This window comes from Branchiostoma floridae, chromosome 13 (genome assembly GCF_000003815.2).
Source record: "Branchiostoma floridae strain S238N-H82 chromosome 13, Bfl_VNyyK, whole genome shotgun sequence".
NCBI classification, from domain to species: domain Eukaryota; kingdom Metazoa; phylum Chordata; class Leptocardii; order Amphioxiformes; family Branchiostomatidae; genus Branchiostoma; species Branchiostoma floridae.
The window spans coordinates 13,032,525-13,058,446 of NC_049991.1; the positions used below are offsets into that span (position 1 = coordinate 13,032,525).

Here is a 25,922-nt window from a genome sequence, read left to right on the forward strand (position 1 = left end):
AAAATGACCCTTAAGAGACTATACGGACATTCGTTTGTCTTTTAAGTCCCTTTGTGAATGTTCTGCAGCGTGTGCTTTCTTTCCCAAGCATAACGATGACGGTACATTTCCTTTAAGACAGGAAATGGCTATTTACATAAGGGCCCATGCGGTAATGGTTAATTAATTTCTAGCTCGATAATCGAGAGTCATTGCAACAATCAAAGTTACATCAATCATACAATTTCTTTTAAAAAATCATAATACTTTGCTTCTTTAGGCAGAAACAATAATGGAAAATATCACTATCATTAACAGCCTTTCCTAGCGTTATGTGCAAGGTGCACTTCCTTGTTAGCCTTTCAAATCCTGCCCAATAACCGCAGTAGTCAAACAGTACTCTACCTGTACCTGCCCGTTTGTTTGTACACCATACCGCGGCAGGGAGAGACCTTTGCACTAGGCTTGCCTCTGACATCACCCAGTGAGTCACGTACCCTATGTTACAGTCTCGAGACCCTGGGCTGATACCTGAGAGGAAAGCTTCCAGTGACTTCCTAGTTGTAGTCCTAAACTTGTGCTCTGTTTTTGGATATCAGCCTCGTAGTGTTGAGTCTGAGAGCGGCAGCTGTTAAGGTGAGAAGACTGTTTGTTTCAGTAAATGTACGGCGTCACGCTTGGTGCGTCTGGAAACGCTACTCGGTAAAAACACCTGTTACAGCCTGGGCGTGGGCACCACGGAAGTATTTCCGGTACGGTATAATAGACACATATTGTCTGCCATGTTTATTACATAAGGCTGTCGCCGTCCTCTGGTAATGATATTTCAGTGTAGGGCATAAAAAGGCTAGCGCTCGAGCTACAAACTTGAAAGCTATGAATGTTGTTAAAAACTTTCTGTAATCGTCTATGAACAATTTCCACGGGCACAGCCTGACGCAATACTGTTTTTTTTTATGTCATTGTGTCATAAACACTCAAGAAACCATCATGGGTGTGGTAGCTAACTTTGTTCAAAATCTTTATTGATTTTTCAGAGGTCAGAGTCTGACCTCACGAGCACATCAGGCCTGTAGTTGCCAAGGTGTGTCCCACGGAGGCACAGCGTGTTTGTCATAGTGTAGAAACCTTCGAGACAGGCGTGTTGTTTACCGACGTAATAACGCTCTCAGCGAAACTCAGAAATGTACATACTTGATGCTATCCGTCCCTTTTAGACGACTTAATCCAACGGAGAGTCTAAAAGGAATACTGACTCGAGCCGACTTTCGTCCATAGGAAGGCACCAAGCTGGCGTGGTTAAAGCACCGGAGGGGGCTCCATGCCCAGAGTATCGGCTCCCTGCAGGACCTCGGGCTGGGGTCCAGTCTCCCCGGGTCCCGCCCAGGGTCCGTGCACCTGATGGGCTTCAAGCCCGAGGACCTGCCCAGCGCCTACACCAGCTACTTAGACGACGGGGACTCAGACGAAATCAGCGTAGGTGGGTACAACCTTTCACATTTCCGAGTCTGAAGAAAATCCACTGTAACATTATTACATGCTACGCACATGTATAATCACATTTTCTATTTCATTGACCGAACCATTCGCTGGATAATTTCATCTTCTAGTGACGTGGAAACCTCGAGTTTTTGGAATTTTTCCTGCAGCGCTTTAACGGTAGGTAATCGATTATGTAGTCACATGCCTTATTAATCATTACTGACTTCACATCACAGACCTTAGAGATTTTAAAGTCAGCGTAGCTCCGTTGTCGTTGTTTTTCACAGATTTAAAATAAACAAAAGACATAACCCCTGAAGTATGTATCCTGAAGGCCACTCATGATGTAAACATACCCTCGGGCGTTTCTTTATCCTTGATGCAAACGCCATATATAAACACTGTGAATTTATGGATTTATTGCTTTATGATATTTACAAAGTAAAGTTCAACACAGCGGAACAGGGGGCAGTTGTTGAGAAAATATCAGAAACGCCCTATATAGTGTGTGCGAGCTACAAAACGTACGGTTGCCCAGGTGAACAGTTAGTTAGAGTAGGATTAACGTTAGCCTAAAATGTTCCGGCGGTTTTCGAGCGAGGTGTTGCCAAGGGTATTCAGGCGGCAATCGAGCGAAGTAATACCGAGAAGCTGGGAAGACCAGGAGCCGGTGTTGTTCAAGTATGGTAACGGAACTTTCCACAGCGCGTATGACTGGCAGGAAGACACGGACTCAGTTTGCTCAGGTAACGATTCTAACAGGAAGTCGTTCACAGTACCCAAGGACGTTATATCTGATATAACGATTATATCTGATATAACGTCCTTGCAGTACCTTACTGTGTGTTGTCGGTACGTATTGTAGAAAAAAGGGTACACCTGTAAGAATATTCAGGCGGAAATGTTTTGTTTGCTTTGAAAACAGCATCACTACGTCACTTCATCGGTAGCTATTTTTGTCCGACGCCCTGTTTCCATAAGGAAACAGTAACGTGCACTACGTCAAACCCCCCATTACAGATATTATTTCCATTACAACATGGCCAGGACATTATCTGACCGAATATCTATTGAATGTAAACACCCAAACAGCTTTGCACACTAGCTAATTTATATCCGTATTTACAAAAATATACTGCTAGGTATATCAAAAGAAACGGTGGCATTTAGCACCAGTAAAGCTAGACCTAATATTCACCCAATTACCATTAAGCTTTACGGTACATGCCAAACTCATGACGTACACACAGTTTTAGGACAACGTTTGATTCTTTAAAAACATCAAGCGGTTACAAAAAGCCACCAGATCTCATACCACTTGTTTGTCAATAATGTTATTTCCATTCAGAAGTTTAGCCAATAAGGTATAAGAACACTTTGGACTGAGGTATGATACACGTTACATTGAATATGTATTTCATGCTACAATTGAAGAATTACGTATACCACAGTTGACTTGTTCAAGCATGTCAGTATTCGCTACACAAACACAGAAGAAATGTCCAAGCATATATGCATCAAATGCTCCGTAGAGCACAAGCACGTACAATGCCTAAGCGTCTTTACACACACTACGTTGGCTGGGTCATTTATTCTATTATACTTCACTATTGGCTCACAAAGTTCAGGTCGAACAAAGGCTCCCTTTGTAAATATGCCAGAAGTAAATTCTCAAGTACAAAAGAATGTACTTCAAGCGTGCTCTGATACTGGGTGACTTAGTAGATTCAGAAAATTGTTGTTATATAGCTTCTAAGCTGTGAAACGTGCGGGAGTGGTTGATGAAATGTTGAAGCGACTGTGCGGACAGCTATGTATTAGCGGACAGGGTGATGAGTCCGATGGAGTGTTGTACGGCCCCTCAGGAGTACATGTACCTACCAGCGCGTATGATTGGTGCGGAAATAACTTATCTTCTACCTGTTCAGGTGAGCGGGATATAAACTACATTGGACAATTTATATCTTTAATCGTCATGACGTTTATGTTTGTATGCACACGGGGTTTAGCAAGTCAATAGATCGTTATGAGACTGCTTTTCCAGGTACTGCAGCAAAACTTCCAGTTTTGATATGTCGTGTTTTGGACTAGTTATGTGGAGATTCCGAGCGAGCTCGCCGGAGTGAGTAAGTGTGAGTGTGTTTTGGACTGCCACTGTTATTATGTTCGGGTAGTAAGTGGGTAGCTTTTGTGCTCAGCAAGAAAATGCATAAGTCTGGGTCCTCTAGCAACTTTCTGTCGAATTGCAGGAACATCTGAATTTCAGGCTTTGAAACAGTATAAGTCAGAAGATATAAATTTTCTTTATCCACATGCAACACGTTGATAGTTCAAAGATCACTTTAGACATGGGGAATAAAGTCCTGTTCGTGCCAGTGCACGTTTCCTTTTGGGCCCCTACATAGACAAGCTCAAGTCAATGTGAAGACAGGACCCGGAGATGTATAGCTGGTCATTGCTTTCAGACGTACTAAAGCTAAGCGGGTATATACCTCACAGGACTTATCAAGGCATTCTTAAAGTGGCGCAAAAAGGAAGTCCAATGAGATACCTGCTTAACGCACAGGTTTGGAATATGTGACATGTTAATCATAATTGCAGGGCCTTACCAGAGAAATGTTGCTGTTAACATTTAACAATCCCTCCGTCGTATTCCTGCGCGATCCACCCGTCATTACGTTGAGCCATCATCAACTTCGTGCAACATTGTTTTCAAGCAATAAAAGAGGTTGAATTAATAATGCGCCCACATATACTCATGATTAGAAAAGGATATTCGTGCCTGGAACCAATTTCCACCCATGTGAGATTACAACAATACTGTACCTTTCTAAAAAATGTGCAAAGTAATTACGTTAATGGACGGCAGTGCGGCTCACGTTTCCATGCAGGTATTACAACAGCCCCATCCTCGTAAGTACATGTGTTACTTTGCGGCTGCGATGTTTAAATTTCCACAAATACGACATAAGAGATTGGGGGCAGAGTGGATAAACAAGAGGATCGGTTAGTATACAGACAACTTTATATCTATCCTCTCTGTGGCATGTGTATTCAGTGCTAGTGTTTCATAGATATGTTGGAAATTACGTTTCTTTGGTTTGTCGGTGACGTGGTGTCCCTCTTATTGTATGATAATACTAAAATATTCAAATTCATATAACGATGTGTAAAGACAATCCATATGGCGACCTATATTGTATGGCGTGGATGTTCATTTCTGCCCCCCCCCCCCCTCACACACATACACTTTCCCAAAAACGAAACTTGTGTTACATAAACACACCGATCCTGTCTCTTTTCATATTATATGCATCTCTTGTACCGAATTCACAACATCAAAGCTAGGTATGAGCTCGTCTTCTGGATGTCTTTAGGCAGTAACTGTCAGGGAATGGCGATGAGGAAAAAGTGTCACATGTATCATCATGATCACAAACATAAAGGTTAACAGCAATACACTACTTCACTACTACGTCAGCTATCACTACTTCAGGATTACTGAAGTACCATATAGTAACAAATAATAGCTACCGTTAACAAAGAACAGGGTGAAGAGTATTGCCGCTAAGTCCTGCAATGCAAAACAAAAGCCATGAGCTGCTGTCTTGAATTAAGTTACCAATACCATGAGTCAAAATAATAATAAATGAATAAGAATTTTTTTTTCAGAGCTATGGCACAGCCTCTCAGCTATAGAAAACCACCACACGTCATTGCAATCATTACTCTTCGAGCCCATCTGTTTTACTTCGAAAATATTTTGTTGACATGCATTTTCGAAATGTGACGAACACAATAACCAGATCGTATTACGCATACCTGACTTCCATTTCTATTGAACGTCCTATCGTGATAGTCTGCGACCTTCCCATGGTCATCCAAGACATTTCTTTCCACGAAATGTCATTAGTGTACCGTACAGTCGATAGTGCAACGCATCATCGCAAATATCAGAGACATGGCAGCATCATTCAATAGCATGTTTTCAACGCGTATTGGTTTTGTCTTTTGTTTTATGGTACAGTTATCCCTATGTATGGAGAGACAAAAACATACATATGAAACTGCTTTCTGATCCACACTTTTCTCTCCTCAGATCTGAACTCCATCTCTGACGGCAGCCTACCAGACAGAGATGTGGTGGACGAGAAGTTTAAAAGAGTGCTGGTAAGTTGGGTAATACTTTACGTTTACAATGCTATCTCGTTCTTTACTTCTTGTGTTGACGTGCTTCTCTATGGTAAGGTTATACAGAAGGGTGCATAATAATCTCCCTCACATTTTTTAGGTTTTCAGGATATGCCAGAACTTTTATACATTTACATTATGTCGAGAGAAATAGGAGCCAGGAATATGTATGATATGTAATTAAAAATAACGTTATACTACCTTAGTCAAACTTATGATTTAAGAGAAAGGCATTCTTATTAACTCATCCGAGTATGACTTACAGCACTCTTCACTAAACATGTAGGACAAGACTGCTGTAAAGAATAATGGGGAAATGTCAAAAGGTACTGTCAAAGAGGTTGAATATATATATATATGAGTGAAGTATTAAGTATTTTATGGGGGATTGATATAAATGCAAAGTTGAATGTGGCTAAAGAATACTATTACTTTGTCTCAGGTTTTAATGTCATAATGTTCAGTAGTAAAATATAATATTTTCAAACTGGACCAAACAGCAGTGCCTTTATTTCGCAACGGAGGAAATTAACCCTTAAGAATGTGACTTCAGGTAGGGGTGACCTAGACACACTTAAAATGGTTATCAGTTCTCACCCTAAAGCGGTACTTTTCATCTGCTTCAGGGGGACTTTAATTTGCAGCCTTATCAGAAAGGCAAATATTTTCCAGCAGTTATGTCCCATGATGCTCAGCTTTGTCGCGACTGACGGGGTTAGAGGTCAGAATTCTTTCCTGATGACCCTGACCTTGTATAAATATTAAGCCCCGTAAGTTAAAGCTCACGAAGAGGATTAACATTTTATAAATATATTGAATATGCATGGGCGGGACCAGGTCAGGGCGGGGCAGTTATCGACTTTTAATGTACTCGTAAATACTTGTTTAGACCAACACCTAGTAAGGTGCCATGAAGAGGAGATAGAGAACTAAGAAAAATAAAGATTCGGTTGTGGGAGACGGTATAAAACTGGATAGACTATTACAATAATGCTGGGGTTCTTTCGTACGAGTAGTCTAATGTTCACTCCAAAATAATGAGCTGCAAGGAGAAAAAATATAGTATACGACGTCTGTGCAATAGTTATACATTACCTTGTCAAGGTGATGTCAAATTTAAGATATTACAGACATTTAAGAACATGTACCAAGAGGCTTCCAAGACGGAGTGACGCCATACTTTTTCCGCGAATTCTGCCTCAAGTGCTGGTCCCATCATACCAATCTTTACCCTCGTACCAATGATTACCGACCGTTCTCATGACAACAGATTGACGTCAAGTATTTGAGTAAGAGACCTACAGGGAACGACAAGAATGCGGCTTGCAGATTTCTTATCTATATGGCCAAAGTCCTGAAACACGAGTTATAGAAAATATGTTGAGAAGAAATAGGTTAAACAAGCTGAACCAAAGCAATAGATAATCAAGTATATTATCAACTGCAGGCCTATAATGTTGAAAAAGTACAATTTATGTATAGTACAAAAAACACAATGAAGATACATGTGTATAGCACATGTAGCAGGAAAGGGAGTATTCGTAACCCTATAAAATCTACAAAAAGTCTTCTGTTTTACTGGGAAAATAAGTGTGCCGTACAATCCCAGTGTAATGCACTTCAATTCATAAGTGTCTGGAAGATACAGTACATCGAAAGAACGGCATTGTAAAACATGTCGTAGAAACTTCACACGTTCACAGACTGTTTACAGAACTGTCCAGCGCAGAAGTGAAAAACAGCAACTGACTGTTTGACCACTTATCGCAGAGATGTAGACTTTGCCAACCAAGCAAATAACTTGTCCCGTCTGCAAAACTGTGGCGAAACCAAGTGCTATGAGGTCGACTTGGACACGTCGGCATTTTTTCCGACAATATGCAATGCAGAAACTTGTCCGCCATTGTTATTAGATATAGATGTCATGTTGATAACTTTCATAACTTTCAAGATTGGAGTAGAAGTTTTCTATGTGTGTGGTTATTGTCAAAATGCTGTGGAGAATAGTGACATGAATTCTAAAGCATTGACAGCTACAATGAACCTCACTAATTTAAATACAGCCATAAAGGTATTTCCAGTTCTTCTTCTTACTCCCTGTATTTGCCATGTGCTTCAAGACAAACGCACTTCAAAATACAACAAAATCGTAAAATGACGCGTAAAAATGAGAATGATGGCACCTGCAATGCACAAACGTTTGCTACTCGCATTTTACCGAGAAGAAATAAATCACAACCGTCCTGACAGAGACGTGAATATTGGTTACATGTGACAAATAGTACCACACCATTGTGTCGACATCTTCAGCATACAGACAAGACACATATTACATCTTCTTCCGCTGTGACAAAGCCGTAGAACGGAGAAATGTATTGATTGGTGACGGGCCTCGGGCGGATGGTGTGTTCACGTCCTTGCCTTTCCGTTTAGTCATTTTTCAGACCCTTACTCGAGTTAAACTGGCAAGAGTCGTGCGGGTAGATCTGAGAGTTTACGAATGGTTCTACCTGTATGGGTAACCTTTGAGTCTGCTGATAATTGTACGAGCTATATGAAGTACTTCTCGTTTCAATGTTTCTCTGTGTGTCGAGAATCAGCAAATAATCATTTTCCTTGATTATAGGCAAGATTTGAGCAGCAGTCTGCACTCGATTTAATCATGCAAATGATGCGGGAGGAATTCTAATTGATTAGCTCGTAAATAAACAAACACAAAGCTGGTAAATTAGCAAACACAAAACAAGTCCCTCGCTATCAAACTATGACATGCACAAAACAGCAGTACCGAACATCTTTGCACATGTATCACTGTACAGGACAGAATGGGTCCGCTGTCCCCCGAAAAACAGGAGGAACTGCAGCACATGTCACAGGAGGACAAGTGGCGAATGGTCATGGAGAAGGTAAATATTATGGTTCTCCTTTTCTCTCTCCCCTTCTATGCACATCCGCTGCTCTCTCTCTCTCTCTGTCTTCTTAATTTTAGGCTTTACATTGGACCTACACATAGCATTTATAGTTTATTTCTTCGCGTGTTCAGTGTCCTCAAGCTCCTTCAATTTTTTGTGTTTTTTCGCCTCAAACCATTATTAGGTCAACATCCGATATTCCTTTGATAAGATACATGTAATTGTTCTGCAGCGCCCGAAACAGCGCCCGGAGTTTTATGTGGAAGAACTGCAGAAGAACATGAACCCAGCCTTGCGGAAGTCCAAGCCGCCCAAACGCCTGCTGAAGTCACTAGTCCCCACCTCGCGACTCTTACCAGACTTGCAGTATGACATAGAAATGTCACAAGGAAAGTGAGTGCCACCCACATATCATGCAACAAAGAAAACATTAGATGTCTAGAAATGTGAGTACGATGAGTAGATAAAGAGGTCTTGGCATAAACATTCGAGTCACTTGCTCAAATAGATGATAACACGACAGCATTGACATGTATAAAGCTTTTGAGCGCATTTATTTCCTTATCTTGAAGATTACTGGCTGTCATTTTACTGAGACATATCAAGCAAAATATACAAATCAACCTACAAAAGAAAAGGGTCTTGGTAGTACTATTCTTAGACATTAAACGCCGGTCTATTCTTAAGCTGATTTATGTGACTGTGTTATCCTCCGGTAGCTTCGTGAAGGACTTCGTAAGTAGTCCTCACCATGGCATACGGCGTCTCATCGCCTTTCTGAAGGACAACTCACTGAAGCACAGCGGTACACTCAGCATTGCCGTCATTAACAGCAAGGACACGGGGGATTCACGCATTAGGAAACAGATGGTATGTACATGCATGTCAGTTCTTCTAGAGTTCGTATTAAGGAGGTGTCGGAAAATGTCAAAAGGGCAGGCCGTTTGGGGATATCCATGCCTTTAACATAGTACAAACACAGTATGAAATGTGGCTCAATGTGGGCTATGTTAAGTTTGCAAGGGCGCTTCATAGCTGGGGGGACAGTATCAGTTGTTAAAGCTTACCTCTATAACCTCTCGATACATGTACATCTTCGTAATCATAATGTGTTATGTTCAGTCTAACAAAATATAAACCCGGGAGTATGTTATCTACCTTCTTATTGTAGCATTGGTCAAATAAAATAGAGGAAAGTCGACTATGTGCCGTGTGTAGCCTTGTTCTGATAACTTATGTTAAACTTTGTGTTACTGTTGCGCAGGAAGACGAACACAACTGCCTGCTTTGCCTCAAGGCGCTGGCAGAAACAGAGGTAATATATATGTTTTTATTTTATTTTACATTTACAGGCAACAAAATATGCCATTTAAATTACACTACTTGGTCGCATTACGAAAGCGTCGTGGGCTACTAACAAAAGTACAAGTCACTAGATTTAGAAATGTACTGATAAATCATTTTGCTACGTTTCTAATATTTCCAATAGCACCTGTCGGAGCTAGTAGACGAGCCGAACAACCTGGAGACCATAGCGCTGAGTCTCATCAGTAGTCACCACGAGACAAGGACGGTCGCACTGCAGGTAGACTTTATTTCAGCCCTTACGTGTTTACAGAGTGCTCCAGTTGGCTAAAAAAACAGTCGTATGTTCTATGGTGATGCACGTGAGTAGGTGATTTTCTTTGAATGTTCTTTAATTCATGACTTCTGAATAAAATGTGGAAACAATATTGGCTAAAAATCAATTTCTGTAACATCTATCTAAACCTGCTCATGCCAATGGCATCGATGAAATTGGGTTGCAAAGTTTTACGCGTACAAATACAAATACTATAATTGTTATTAGTGTCGCTAGAGGTCCTCCTTGCACATAGACATGTTGCGTAATGACTAGATTTTATATGTTATACTGTACTGCTTCAGATCATGACGAAGTGTACGGGGCACCACAACGGTCCAGGGGCGGTACTGAGGAGTCTGTTTTACCTGAAGCTACAGGTCGGGGAGACACACAGGTTTAAACAACTGGTGAACATGTTACAAGCAGAGTCCTGTCGCAGTTCATTCAAGGTGAGATTTGATAGCTGCCTAATCAGTAATGAAAAGCCATGTGTCTAAGAAGAGGATGCTATGACTAGATTCGGATTCTGTTTAATCCAATTCCGTAAGATTTGAGTATTTTTCATATGTATATTACAAGTGTTGCCACCAGAAAATCTGTACCAACCGCCGGTACACCACGTGCAATAACCAGGTATCTTTTTCACCTTTCAGCTTGCCTGCTTGAAATTTTTCAACTCCCTATTGATGTCTGTGGACGACATGAACGCACGCGTGTACCTGCAGTTTGAGTTACACCTGTCACGGTTCGACCCCAATTCTATAGAGAAGGTTTGTATAGCATATCGACTCGAATTCTATAGAGAAGGTTTGTATAGTCTAACATCTCATTGCTGCTAGTGTGGCTGATGAAAAAGAACAATGACAAGTGACTCACAGCCTTGAAGGCAAGTAGAGCATAGTCTCAGGACTATTCATATAATGCGGCCTTGCTAGCCTGATTAAATCTTGCTTATAGCAGCTCGCCCAACATTCGGATGGCCTGCTGGAGAGGAGGGGCCAGATACAGCCCGGACAGCAGAGTTTGTGTTACACAGACTACGGCTTTGCAAATGCTCATGTTTTTGCTTGAGTGCGATGATAATCATGCAAATATATCCGTTCAGTGTCAATCTTATGCAAGGATACAGTAAAAAATTGAGACAAATAGACATGACTGCGAGCAGTTTCTAAAAGTTTGAAAGGTGAAAGGATTGACATGGCGTTCCTGTGTTTACAGTCTATCGATGACGCGGACCCACTCAGCGACGCCATCAGGCGAGAGCTGGTGAACTGGCAGAATCGGTACATCCACGTGCAGAACGTGGTGGACGAGGCGCTCACTCTCAGGCAGAGAGGAACCATTCTCAGAGAAGAGGTGAGATTTACAAAATGCCATTCAGAACTAATTTTTGAGCAATCCTGAAGAATGTTCCATTGGGCAATAGTTTTGTCTCTCAGCAAATGTGAAGTTGAACAATCTGTTCCTAATTTTCATTCAATGTCGATGTTCATTGCGTTTTTCTAGTCATCTCTTTGGCAAATGAACAACTTAAAACAAGTATGTTATGATAATCTTCTTTCTCTTTGCAGATCAATCTCCTTAACGGAAAAATCCACGTGAGTTCAGACTAGTTATTATTCATTATACATATTGTTTTTTATTTGTATGTAACGTTACTCGTAGCTACTACATCCAAGTATCAACTGAACATTCAAGTTTCGTTAAGCGTGTATCACAAATACCTTTACCAGTAAACCGAAATGTTACATGGTCTATTCCTGGGTGCACTACTTATCATAATTTAAGCTCCGTTAAGCGTTTGCTCTTTCAGTGTCTATTATGTTGAATGACACGTTCCTGTATTGGTCACATTTTATCGACAAACCTCATCCACTGGTTTGACACATCCCACCTCCTAGTGATATTGTTATGTATATATTGTTATGTATAGAAACACCCGGTCAAAGTATTGATGCAATTATAACTGTGTATCAGAACGCAGAAGAAGATAAGAAAGCACTGGAAAACAAACAGAAGGAGGCTCTACAGAAATGTCAGGAGTTTCAACAGAAGACTTTGGATCTACAGGAATCTCTAGACAGGCTCATGGTAAGGTAACAACGGTTACTCGTCATGTGTGTGATCAGTAGACATACATGTACAAAACAATGATGTGTATGAATATATGTACGAAATTTCTGATATGGGATTATTTTCATTGAAGTGGTTTGGTCACTCTTATTCATTTTGTACAAGAGAAAATAATAGCGTTACGACCATAACACTCTGTGGTGATACCGAGAACGCATAAAAATATTACATTTTCAACTCGCCAGACAAATTAAATACCACTGTTGTTTCCTCATAGCTACATGATACATGTAGGAATAGGAAACCCGAATGGCAAACAGTTGTAAGAATTGATACTCTTGAGTGACAAGTGACGTTTTAAAATCAGTACCGGTATTCCATAATGTTAAATCTAGTTAATCTTCTGCCCAATACTGTGATTTCCCCACTACAGCAATAATGATCAATCCCTGGTAATATTACGTCTACGTCCTTTTTTTCAATGTTTATTCATAGTTTTTCTGTCATTGTTATTTCCAGGAGCAACAGATCCCGATTCTGCACGGTTCCCCTGCCATCCCCACCACCGTGGAGCCCCATGAGGAGGAGGCGACTGTGCCGGAGACTGGGAAAACCGTAGAGCAGCAGGCACCACCGAATCCTCCAGAGTTCGGTACGTTTCTGTCATCTAAAACTACAGATATGTGCAGAAAATGGAGGGGGTCACCAGTCACTATCTCATGACATAAACAACATTCCGCCATGTTTATCAAAATGCTGTACATACAACTGAAGCTAACTATATACTTTACATGAGATAACAGGCCATGGCGTAAGTTAGAGGTACATTTAGCTTGGGTTACAAAGGGTTGCGGTACTTTTTACATCGTGATGAGGGGTAACGTTATTTCGTAAACAAACATTTCTGTTTACAGACATGTTCCGAGAACGTCACATGGGGAGAGATAAACGTATCTTAATTGACACATCACGGACTTGTCTAGTTAACATTTACTTTCTGTTACCAATTTTGTTCTTACGCATGTATGTTGACATTAGATCTTTTACTGTTGTTTTATATTTATGTCTTGAGTGTCAGGCTTTACATAAGCATCGTGCTTGCAGCCTAATAATCACATGATATATGTCAATAGATGAAGTGGGTTTACAGAACGATATTGTTATACCATACAGACAATTGAACTGTTTGGGGGAAGGGGGAGACTGATGCCAAACCAGGTGAAGAATTGCAAGGGAGAGAGTGGGCGCAGGTCATTTATAAACATGCAGTTCATTCATAAACATGCAGGTCGACTTCGTCATATTCCAGTTTTGGAATCACCAATGCTTGTCGTCTGGTAGGGTGGGGTGAGGTATGTTACTGTTTAGAGTGAGATGAGTATGCGGTTTTGTTCCATTCTGCTCACAGCTATTCCGAGGCCTGCAGTCAACATTCCACGCCCGCCTCCGCTACCCGACGGCTTCTCCACCACACGATCCAATTATTTCGGAGAGCGGAGATCGAAAAGCATGTCGTCATTGTTAGGTACGTACTAGAGATTATACACGTACACACTGTAGCCTAGGTTTAAAATAACAACAATTCAACAGATTTGACTGAAACTAAGTGGTGTACGCCCTTACCTACAGTTGTTCAGTACACGTCTTGTGGCTACAGACAGTTTTAAGCTGCAGACCAATTTATAGTGAGTAACAAAAGACAGAATTTGACAATTGCAGCGACCACAATTCTAGCCTGCAGGGGAATGAGTATGCATGAAAACAGATGTAATGACGTTTTCGTACTCGCTGTCGGCGCCTTTGATCCGAAAATATACAAAACCAATTTTCCCCTTGCAAGGATCAAAATCATGATCACGGGACTCAAGTGCTGCAAAGTAAAAAGGGTGTGGCGGAAAATTCCTGGCACAATCAAATACTTGACAGAAAAATTGGAATACAGGAGAATTTCGTTTCTTTAACCCATACTTAGCAAATACCAAATCGCGATTATACCAAGTGGTAGTTAATCAGCTATCGATGCTATGAATGATTGGAAGATTATCAGTTTGCAGTCTCCATTGATTAACGTAATATCTGTGATTTGCTGGTTACACATTTCATTACTTTATTTAGCAGCTGTAAGTTATAGATTCAAACAGTTGACGTTCAAGTCGTGGCTGAAAAACAGTATTGTAGGATAGCTACTGCGGTATCTCGATTTAGAATATTGTTTCAGATGAACAAATTTCCAATCAAAAATTTTGTAAATGAAGTTCCGTATCGTGAGTGTTGTTTGTGTTTTTCGCCTATATTCGCCCCCCTCCCACCCTTTGGGATGTGACTGGCGCAACTTTAGACTGTAGTATACTTCGGACTATTGGATAAAACTCACTAACAAATAAGTAATACAATTAAGCTTCTACTGTATGATGATCAATCTTCGAAAATATAATCTTCTCGCAGAAATGGCAAACGACGAGAAGGAAAACCCTAAGGTTAATCTCCCAGCTTTGAACTGGAGCACACTGGACTCGGTCGGGAGCTCAATATTCAAGGTAAGAACAATAAATTTAATAATAATCTTCCTTTATCAGCATACAGCTTGTACCTAAGTACCAAAGATGTTTTACAACTTCCCTGTGTGCTACATGTGATAATCTTAATAATGATGCAATGTATACATAAACATGTTTGCGAATCCTTGGCAAAATGGATCTCTCCTTGGTGCTGATCACGCCATCCATAAGAATGCCGTCCTATACACTGATGATATTTGTGGTTGAAAAGCACATATGTCTTCTCCTTCTTCAAAACAGACAATGAGTCCTGATTCCGTTCTGGATGAAGCGGACATAGCCGAACTGGAAGCGGCCTTTCAACTCAAACCCGAGGGGAGCCCAGCCCCACCCCCGGGTGGTGTCTCCATCCCCCCGCCCCCTGGCCCCCCTCCCCCGGGCATCGCGTTACCGTCAGGGCGGAATAGAGCGTCTTCCAAACTGATGTTAGTGGACCAGAACAGAGCCAAGAATGTTGGTGAGTAAGCTTAAGGCTTTAGGGGGAATGTTCACAATATCATGATAAGCTAAATCCTCTGCAGATGCTCAACAGCAACAAAACAGCAATCAGCCAAACTGATAGAAATGCCAAAGACATATATTCTTTGAACTGTTGACTGTCGAGTTCTATTCCCAGATAGAACCCTTGTCAAATAAACGTTTTACAAAGGCATGATGATTGTTAGAATTTTACAGCTGTGAAAACGTTCCAAAATGTCTGTTAGTATTTCTCAATTGCTCCTGTTCTTTAATTCATCTTATATTTACTATACTTGTATTTTGATTAGTATTACTTAGCTTAGTTAAGTGGAGTAGGGCTTTGTATTAGTCATGTAGGCTTCTCCCCTCCTCCTGCATTTTAGTTACGTATCTCTACCTTATTGCTATTTTTTAATGACCGAAATGATCATTAAAAGATAACAAATTGTACCGTTTTTTTCCAGAGATCACCCTGAGACGCGTGGGCCGGCCCACCCCTGACATCATCCGGGCCATCAGAGCGTGCGACACGTCCGTGCTGCCGGGGGAAAACGCCGAGCTGCTGCTCAAGTACCTCCCCAGGAAAGATGAGGTATTTCTTTCTTCTTTTTTTTTTCAATTTGCTTCCGGACAGACGAGGACAATGTGGCACTGGACTTAAGTTTTTGTAACTTATCTTAACAGTGTCACATACAAAGCACAGACAGAACCTAGTATTTTACCGCCCCGACCGAAGTCATGTACCCATTTTTACACTATGGTGAAGTGAGGAAGGTTGCATAAAGTGCCTTTCCCAATGGCACAACGTCGGGGGCATGGCGGGTATCGAACTCCGAACCTCTGGGTCAGCAATGTATGACATGTATTAGTTACACCAGCCAAAAACAATGCCACATGAGGTATTGGAAGTTTGATAGAGAAACTATCCTGTATACAATGATCTACAATGACCGATAAGCCTTAGATCAATGTAGGTTAAACGTTTTACACAGATAGATAGTTTATTTTGCCTGACAAACGTTTTGGTCTACTTTTTCAGATCACGCTTCTTAAGGAACACGCGGAAAAGCACAATCGCTTCGGTGCGGCGGAAAAGTACTTCTATGAGGTATGTAATACGGTAGTATATCCTTAGTTTCTCTGTCTTTTTCATCTGCATATTCAAAATTCATATGTACCTGTTACTCTAATGATGACACACATGCTACTTATGATGATGTTCTACCAATTTCCTCACAGTTAACAAAAATTGAAGGGTACGACTTGCACCTACGCCAGATGGCCTTCCAGGAACAGATGAGTGAACTTCTGCAGACCGCAAAAGCAGTACGTACGCTAGCAATGCATGGCATTCTAGATTACTACAAATATAGTACATGTGCATGTAATTCATAATATCTAAAAAGTTGTTAAACTAAGATGTGCTTTTGTCTGCATCAAGTAGGTTACATAGTTTTAACCCTTTTCGCATTATACATCATGGTCAGACACCAGACGGAACTTTTTTTCATCTATCTTGTGAATAAAATGGAGCTTCATCTGAGTATTCATGAAAAACTGATCTTCATTGCAGCATATCCAGATAGTCTCTGATGCATCCCTCTGTGTTCTCAGCAGCTGGAGGCTCCGTAAACTATTTGAGGTATGATTTCTTTTTTAAATTTTTCGATCTCTGACAAAACAGTACACGGTTACACTGTAATTGATAGGGTTGTTGCCGTACTTTGCATACTCAAAGTTTTTAACCTCTGTCTAACAAATGCAGGTTATTCTGGCTCTTGGCAACCAGATGAATGGGCACAGACGAAACCCTGCCAGCGGGTTCAGGCTCGAGTCTTTGGAGAAGGTAAGCTCTTCCAATTTCTGGTAAATCGATCAAAAGCCGATATGGCAATGGCATCATTAACAGGTTAACATATACTGTTCTTCTGCTTCCGATGGTAAAGAAGCAGTTGCTACTTGACCATGACGTATGGACAATTTTAAAGTTGGCCACCAGTTACTGTAAATGCATTTAAGTTCGCGGTAGCGGGAAAATGGAATTTTCGCGGTGGTTTTAATTTCGCGGTAGCACCATACACATCCCTTACTGTTATGGAAAAATGTTCACGGTGAAGCGGCCGCCGGGAAAACCGCGAACATTAAACCACCGCGAACGTTGCTGCATTTACAGTACTGCATATACATGGGGGATACGCGGTTTGCATCTCAGTCACTCATTGATTTGTCACATTTAATGAAATTTTTTACAGCTGAAAGAAGTCAGAACACCAGACAAGTCCAGGACACTGCTGGACTTTCTTGTGGACATCGTGGAGAAGAAATTCCCCGATGCGCATCTCTTCTATGAGGACATGCAGATTGAACTGGCAAAAGAAGGTACCGCCTCTCTTGGCACCAACTGTCACAGCAATTAACAAAATGCAATCTGGCAACGAACAAGTATAATTCCTTGGCAATAAAGGAAAAGGCGTAAGAACACCCCAGCTATAATATGGTAAACTAATTGTCATGACGTATCTGTAAATCACTGCAAGTATCCACCAATTGTTACTGTTCTGCAATGCTGAAAGGTCTGGGCCAGAAGCCTTAGTCTGATGTACTTGTTTCAGTGGGTTCCTCGCCCATGAAAATAGAATTAGAAGACAGAATTGGCAGGAGCCAACTTCAGCTAAAGCGTCTCCCTGTCTCGTACCTGTCTCATAGACTTGTGTTTGTGAGATTTATGCACACATGTATCTCTATCTTTGTTCCCCCAGTATCCTTCCAGGCGGTCGCGCTGGACGTACAGACCCTGAGGAGAGGCATGGAGGCAGCCAAGCAGATCCGCGAGAGCGAGCCGGACAACACCGCTGTAGCCATATCCTTTTCCACACACACATTTGTATATCTAAGGTCTACTTCGAGATGTCTAAATCCGAAAGTCAACATTGAAAAATATCTTAAAAACGTGAAGTTGACGAAAGTTTGGTGAGCACTGAGCTGAGCTGAGGTCTTAAGGGAAGTTGCGTTTTCTGCTAATCCATTTTAGGCAGCTAGAAACGTTATGATATACCAGATATTAATCATAATTTTCAGACTCCAAAGCTTGCTACTATTTTCCGTAACTTATTCGCACGCCTTCTACAAAGACAATGTCCAAAGCGTGTGGACTGCCATGGACAGCTTCAGGCAAATGGAGGACGCGTACAGGGACGTGTGCGCCATGTTCGGGGAGAACTACAAGATGACCGACCCAGACAAGCTATTCGGCATGTTGGACGATTTCAGCAAATGTTACAAGGTAAGCCTCCGTTCAAAACATCTATGGCTCGATAAGAGATAAATTATATCATCAACAAGACACCGATAATCTAAGCTGCCCAAAGGAAAAGAGGTATGAGAGACTGAGACACTGGAAAAACATCTCGTTAAGATACTACACTTTCCTTTGGACAGCGATCATATAATATGAATTTTCGATTTTGTTACCACAGAAAACGGCGGCTGAAAAAGTTTCCAGTTCACGGTTCCTCAAGGGTATCGTCATCCCTCTGGCCACCATCGGGAACCAAGTTGCGGCCGAAGCCAGAAAACGGGGAATCGACCAGCCGAAGTCGGAAACGAGTGGCGAAGGTTCTGATGCGAAGAATGCAACTCCCCGGGGTAGTGTAGGAACGGAAGAACCGGACATTCTGGCCAGCGTGTTGGAGCTCGAGCTCCACGCGCAAACCGATAATGATGTCACCAAAGCAACAACAGATGATAATTTGAGACCAGCGGACAGAGACTCAAATACAGGGACACAATCTGGAGACGGGTCGAGTTGTGATAGTCCCTCCGCACTGACCACTGTACTCGACCTAGCGACCAGCACGACAGATAAGCACACCAGTGCCCCATCCATAAAGAATGGCCCTAAGGAAAACGGTCCACATATCAACGAAGGCAAGCCGCCGATCACGAATCCTCCCTCGAAGTTTGTTGTGACCGGCGGGTCGCCAAAAAGTAAAGAACCCGTCATGAGTAGTCGCACTTCCAACGAGTTCATGTTCTAATCCAGGAAAATAATCTTCGTGACTTCAACATGATTGTTAGCATGCAAGTCACAAGCTCACAATGAGTTCCCTTTGTTTAATAGTTGTTATTAATACGAAAATAGCTGCATATATTTGCCAAGCTTTATCGTCAGGTTACAACACAGGCTAAGATCCGAGCAGACTAAAAGCAATCATAGAAGTCTCAGCCCATTCCAGTCAGCTTCTTCGGAAGTCTTGCAATGAAGCTGCAGTATTCAAGATTTTCCTTGTTGTCATATTCATTGGGAATGGAGAGCCACTCAACGAATAATATTATTGCTCTAGCAGGATCTAGAGCCAAGGTGATTGAGATAAAACCTTACTGATAGTGTCATCACACTCAAAGCAAGCAAAGATGTTCTATATGTCATGTCTTTCCTTACTATTCTTGGGGCAAATGTATATTGTATTGATATCTTTTGTAAGAAAGTTCCCTTTCACAAAATATGGGACAGAGCATTTTATGCGAAGTTGTTGGGATGTGCATTGATTCAAGTCAATTTGAAATGAAGGAATACTTTTGTTCTCTGTTTATATGTAAGCAAAATCTGTATAACAAAACATTTGAGTTGTTAATGTATGTACATACAATCATACAGGAAACGTGTTTCAGGAGAATTATGCAGTTGTTTTATGATATTGGAAAACATAATAATTAGGGACATGTAAAACTTGTTACAAGGAGAACTCATTTCACATGGGATGTGTAAGAAATGTGAAAATTCTGCTATTGTCACATGGTCACAAACGATGGTAAATACCATGTGTATCTTGTGCCTTAACTCACAATTTTATTCTATTAATATGTTGATGATAAGCTACATGTGAAACAGCACAACTGAAGTTAATGTCTGCAACTTTTCAAAAAGGACAGCAATAAAGGCTAAAGACTTTTTTTGCAGGCAGTGATAAATATACTTTTTCTACATACATAACAGTAACATTTGCCAATAGATAAATAAATAACTACAGAATTCCAGGTCAGCTTTCACATGATCATATTTATACATTTCAAAAAGAACAGTTGGTACAGCACATAACACACCTCCTAAGTCAGAAACATTTTTAAAATGTATCATACAAGGGAACGATTTTGCAAATCAGGCCAACTGCTTGGATATAACGTTCTGCTCTATGTCAAACATATTTGTACAATTCAAAACTGAATAAAGAGTGTCTGTACCTTCTAACTCATCATTTAGTTGACTTCAATCAGCCATCTATGAACATGCTTGGTAATGAAAATGAGAGGAATCAGTAAAAATTTAAAGCACTAACACAATTCACCTCTATGGTCTATGTTCTAGGTACACTCATGTACATCATGCCAAATAGCAGGTCCTTTTGTTATTGTTTAGCATGTAGCATTTCAGTAATATCACCCCTACTTTTGATGAGATAGACACTATGACAAATATTGTCTACAATACTATTATCCATGTTAGTGGCCTGACACTAAGGGACATACAACATAAAATTCTAGGTATTGCTTGTCTATATATTTTCAAGTTTTACTTTCCTCTTTGTACAGGACAAAATGAGACTGAGTCTACTTAATTGAGACAGTACACATAATTATTTTCTTGGTAGCACAGTATATATATAACATCCAGTTACATGAGAGAAGAACACTACCAGGACACACACTGTACAGTTATCACGAGGCCTCTTTCACACTCTGTAAGAACTTGTTGGCCCAAAACTGTTCCAAGTCAAATGGAACAAAATCTGAAAAACAAATTGAACTCATGAACCGTGTGTGTACGTAATGAATTTTTCATATATGAGAATATAATAACAACACATTTATTTTACAAACCATACCTAATTACAAATTTAAAGTGCTCAATATCATAATTATGTGCAAACCACAATGACATCATTTAAATCAGGATGGAACAATCATTGTCAAACTAGTAGTAACTGCAGAATTGCTCCTTTAATCATATGTAGGCAAAGCATTTGGTTCACACAGCTGACAGATTCTCTAGCAGTTGGAAATGTTGTCCGATCTTTACTTACTTTCTAGTGCAGGATTTGATTTCTCTGACTCTACATAATATTTGGTGCCTGCAAAAGACAAACATTTGTGGTTAAGGATGCATATAATAAAGGACAAATAATAAAACTTTATGGTAAATGATGAAACTTTATGGTAATTCAACAACAAGATGAAATCTAAGACTGAAGAAGACTAACAACCTCCAATCCAGGTAGTGTTTTCAACATAATTGTAGATTAATCATCACTGTTAATCATTCAACAAGTGGTCAAAGCTCAACAGGTACATGGAGTATTTGGACAATTTTCTCACCATGATTTTTATCCCTGTCCTCTTGCTCCTCACGTTCAACTCTTCTCCAAACTACAGACGCAAAAAGAAAATAGTTAGACATCTCCTTCTGACTGCAGGGTAAAAATTTTGCATACACAATAACTCAAGTCCACTAGGGTTGGGTATGGTGCAGAAAATTCAGGCACAGGTACAGTTCAAGTCCAGAGGATCAGGTCCAAATCCAGACCTGAACCTGATTGTGACAATGGTCCTATTTGCCGTAAAGGAATCTACTTGGTGGAGTATTCGACTCCCACTGGCATCTTAAAATCCTTCATGTAACCTCTGAAAGACTTTAGAAACTAAGAAATGATAGTATAAATAGTATAAATCCTACTCTACTTTGCTCTTGTGATTGTCTTTGACCGGTAAGCGACCAAATGTGTAAACCCCTGCCGATATAATCTGAATGTGTGATTATATTCTAATCGGGCAAAAATCTGGTCCACTGATTTTTTCAAGTCCTTTTTTTCTGAGTGGTCCAACAAGAAAAAAATATATTTTGTACCTGTACATCGTACCAATGCCCACCCCTAAATCTCACATATGTGAACATAAATAGCTAAACACACACACACGCACATACCACAATCCTTCCTCATCTTTGTGTCTACTTACTGTCATACAAGTATCTGATGTTATACTGGTGTTCTGGTGTCTGGTCCTGCTGGTGGACAGGTGAGACTGTTCTCTCCTTCTTCTTCCCATTCACTGGAGTAAAGACTGGCCTGGGAGAGCTGACAACATAGGAGGTAAAGATGATGGTGAGTCTTTCATGTACGTGGTCATTTTTTTATCAAATGTGATCAATGTTGATAATGCACAGTCTTGAATACTGCAAAACTCAGAATCAATGGCTACAAATATTATCACTACTGTCATGGTAGTTCGGTACTAGTATGCAGCTACAAAAGGCAGTTGTTTGGTACATTATATCTAAAGATTTGTTATTGAGTGATGTTAAAAAATACACTTTTATCAAAATATGTGAAAATGGACACCCGTAACATTAAAAATAACATTGTCAAGTCCTAACTTGTGTGTGTGTGTGAGTGTGACAGTGAAATTTATACAGTTGGAGAATATCTAAACTTGTCCTTGTCATGACCAGGAGGGGGTAATAAATTCTATCTACAAGGAGAAACTTGACAGAAGGATCCAATTGATGATAGCAACTGCAAAGAGCACATCCTTAATAAGACAGGCACTCCTGCTTTGTACACATAAGTCCCTAAGGAGGCCACAGAACGTCTTTCCATAAATGTCAATTGGTACTCTGACCCATCTGTGCACATCCTGGCATTTCACACAAGCTGTTACTTCACAATCACAGTCCTTACTTGGGCACTGCTGGCAACAGTTAATCATTAATTCTACACATCATCATATAGTCGTGTAGCACCAATGCACATGACTCTCTCCCTCCATCCATCAGCATCCTCCACATTTACACATGCATACATATAGCTCTCTCCAGCATCTTACTAGTATAGACATTAGCTATCTTCAGACTTTGCATCGGTAGTTCATACATGTAGTAGATTACACAATACATCTCTACAGCTCTATTATACATATGGGGATAGCATATTGGAGTAAGGATTTCCCACATCCTAAAAAGGCAGCCCTGGAGATCTCCTAATATGTTAGTACTATTACTATCTCCCATCCCCTCACAAGGAGACCAATAACTCATATATCAGGATATGGGAAATGAAAGTACATACCATTCCCACTGATGCAAGTGCTGAAACCCGACTCCACTGTAAACTGATAAATCTTTATAGATCACTGTCTTTGAGTCTGACATTGGAAAGCATGCATGGCTGGAATTTTCCACAACACAATCCTTCAGCGATTTGTTGTTCTTCTATTCTACATGTAGATCTGAACCTACATACACAAAAACACACCGTTCCATATCAAATATCCAAAACACAACGTGCCAGACATAATTATGACCTTCGTTTTGATGACATGCATTAACATCTGGGGAAAATTGGTCTCGTGCCACATAAGCCCCACCCACCTTGTTTTAAAAAAAAACAAAGGAGTGCATGTAAATTGACAGTTGACGTAGTTGCTATGATGTCTGCACTATTTGACAACAGAAGTATGAGTAGACCTCGTGAACTGTCTGGCAAAACAGTACAACTCAAACTTCTTCATAGTATGTAGTTGTACTGAGCCTCGCATAATGGACTGTGGACTCGAGCAGAAAAACTTTATTTTTTAACCTTCCAGTCTACCTTACATATTCACTTATTCCCCCATGATAAGTCTGAGGCATCCCTGTCAGCCACAGTGACATCAACAGCAGATGGTAAATGAAATATCTGTCTTACATATTGGGACCAGCATGGCATGATATCTCTTACTAGCAATAGGTGACATAGTTCTGTTACATATTAAGACCACTCACATAATTTCACCAGAAATATGGCCACTGAAGGCTTTGGCTGTAGGGTCAACGTCTTCTTGGACATTGACAAACAGTTGGTTTGAGTTAGGAATGGGGCCAAGGTAATTGCATGGGAAGTGACTTATGATGATGGGTAAATAAATGGCTAATTATAGGGAATTGTTGAGAAGATGACCCAATATCATTAACATTTCTGGCAGGCATTTCCACATCGTGTTGGCAACAGAACAAGTTGGACATGTGCTCTGGTTAGTGAATGGAAGGTCTGGCTGGTAACCAATAGGAAAGACCTAATCAAGGTCAAATGAAGGATGTCGGTGATGAGACAGAGTGGATCACCTTGAACTTTACCTGACCCTGATTCTATTTTCAGTCCTGTCCCCATTCGTGAATAGAATACAAAATGTCAGTGTACCGTTTCTACTTATAGCAACAGCGAAACAAACATGTTATTCTTGGTATCTTGCAAAATCTTCATTTCCTTGTCAATACACACCCCTAAAAGTTAGCATATGTTTTTATTCTTCATATTACCTAATATCTTGTTATAGTACAGATCTTAAGAAGTGGGCTAAAATGCCAAAGGTAAGGTTATACTAATTCAAGTATGAGAGAGTAACAGCAAAATTTTTCAGACCTTTTGTCGAATTTATCAAATAGCCGATGGGAACATTTTTCCCCATGACCTAATGTGGAGTAATTGTCTCAGCTGCTGGCTATCATTACTTTAACTTAAGCCCATTAAAGAAAAGCAATCAGTGCTGTCTTCTCAATCTTCTGAGATATTTGACAGTCACAGACTCACAGCTCCATGTAAAGGATAATTGATTAGCGTATGTCTTATTTGGCAGGACTACAACAGATGGTATCTCTTGGATATGGAGGTGAACATATAATTTCATGTGTAAAAAAAATTACTGCACTGCTTGAACTTAATAATTTGCAAAATAATTGCAATGGGATAAATTGATGGTTCCCTTTGAAAATTATCATGAAGAATTTAATATGAGGGTTACATCACTAGTTCGATTTGGGTTAAGGTGATGTAACCATAACACGTGGGTCATCTGTCATCTGTCTCTTGCGTAGGGTGTGTGTATTTTGTTGTCGCAGATGTTGTGTTTCATAAAATGGTGGGCACATTTTGTAACAATAAGAGAATTGTGTAAGGAAAACTTGCGATCTTTAGCTACTAGTGTGCATTGATATAGCAATCTGCAGGCGTCCGGTAACAACAAAGGCCCCAGCCACCTGCACCCCCCTCCCCACTGAACTAGTCCGAACCGGCCGGCAGATTGAGGTTACGCAAGCACCAGGTTTTAAGGTTAGGATGACCTTACCAAGGTCACAACATTCATCCTTTGTTTTAATAACACCTGTGAGTGTGTGGTGTCCGTGAGATCAGTTGTGCAAACAGTGATCACACCAGTTTCCGTTACCGATCAGTGCCTCTCACCTCATTTTGATGGCGTTCCAATTTTCGTCCTTGAAGGTAGGCGATGTGGGACTCACTTTCTCAAGGTTTTGCGTCGGACCTGATAGCGACAGAGACCCATAAAATCGGTTAGAAATGGTCTAGAGACGTGGAAATTTCTGTGGGCGTAAGTTCGGCATGGGAACTATCCGTATAAACGCAGATTGAGGTGTTTTACTCACCCCTTCGGCGTTGGGCTGCCAGTTTGCTAGGGCCTCTGCTCACAGTGTACATTCTGCGTCCCGGTTGTAGTCTTTTCCCCGTATATCTTCCAAAAGCCCCGTGTCATTGGATATATATGTGAAAAATCGACCAATCAGATGCATATTTTCAGAATAGCGACTTCTGATTGGTC

General features: G+C 40.7%; 2 protein-coding genes across 3 annotated transcripts; one reads left to right on the forward strand and one right to left on the reverse strand.

Moving 5' to 3' along the window:
* Positions 1-411: 411 nt before the first annotated feature.
* LOC118428925 (formin-like protein 3) lies at positions 412-20,523 on the forward strand. 2 transcript variants are annotated; one of them, XM_035839219.1, is made up of 26 exons: positions 412-615; positions 1,258-1,459; positions 5,561-5,631; positions 8,472-8,558; positions 8,797-8,957; positions 9,284-9,434; positions 9,829-9,879; positions 10,054-10,149; positions 10,491-10,637; positions 10,842-10,958; positions 11,407-11,544; positions 11,760-11,786; positions 12,166-12,279; positions 12,781-12,913; positions 13,670-13,786; positions 14,707-14,798; positions 15,060-15,276; positions 15,743-15,870; positions 16,318-16,386; positions 16,518-16,604; positions 16,852-16,920; positions 17,044-17,124; positions 17,531-17,657; positions 18,038-18,138; positions 18,397-18,561; positions 18,755-20,523. In XM_035839219.1, the coding sequence occupies exons 2-26, from the start codon at positions 1,381-1,383 to the stop codon at positions 19,313-19,315; spliced, it is 3,186 nt and encodes a 1,061-aa protein (XP_035695112.1). In that variant the 5' UTR covers positions 412-615; positions 1,258-1,380; the 3' UTR covers positions 19,316-20,523. The 2 variants fall into 2 exon arrangements, with proteins under 2 accessions (XP_035695112.1, XP_035695111.1); XM_035839218.1 differs by lacking the exons at positions 412-615; positions 1,258-1,459 and adding an exon at positions 2,020-2,207.
* On the reverse strand, positions 20,318-25,922 carry LOC118428927 (MAPK regulated corepressor interacting protein 2-like). The gene is made up of 6 exons (XM_035839222.1): positions 25,750-25,922; positions 25,550-25,628; positions 22,290-22,408; positions 21,651-21,701; positions 21,359-21,406; positions 20,318-21,064 (listed from the first exon to the last, which is right to left on the reverse strand). The coding sequence occupies exons 1-6, from the start codon at positions 25,799-25,801 to the stop codon at positions 20,994-20,996; spliced, it is 420 nt and encodes a 139-aa protein (XP_035695115.1). The 5' UTR covers positions 25,802-25,922; the 3' UTR covers positions 20,318-20,993.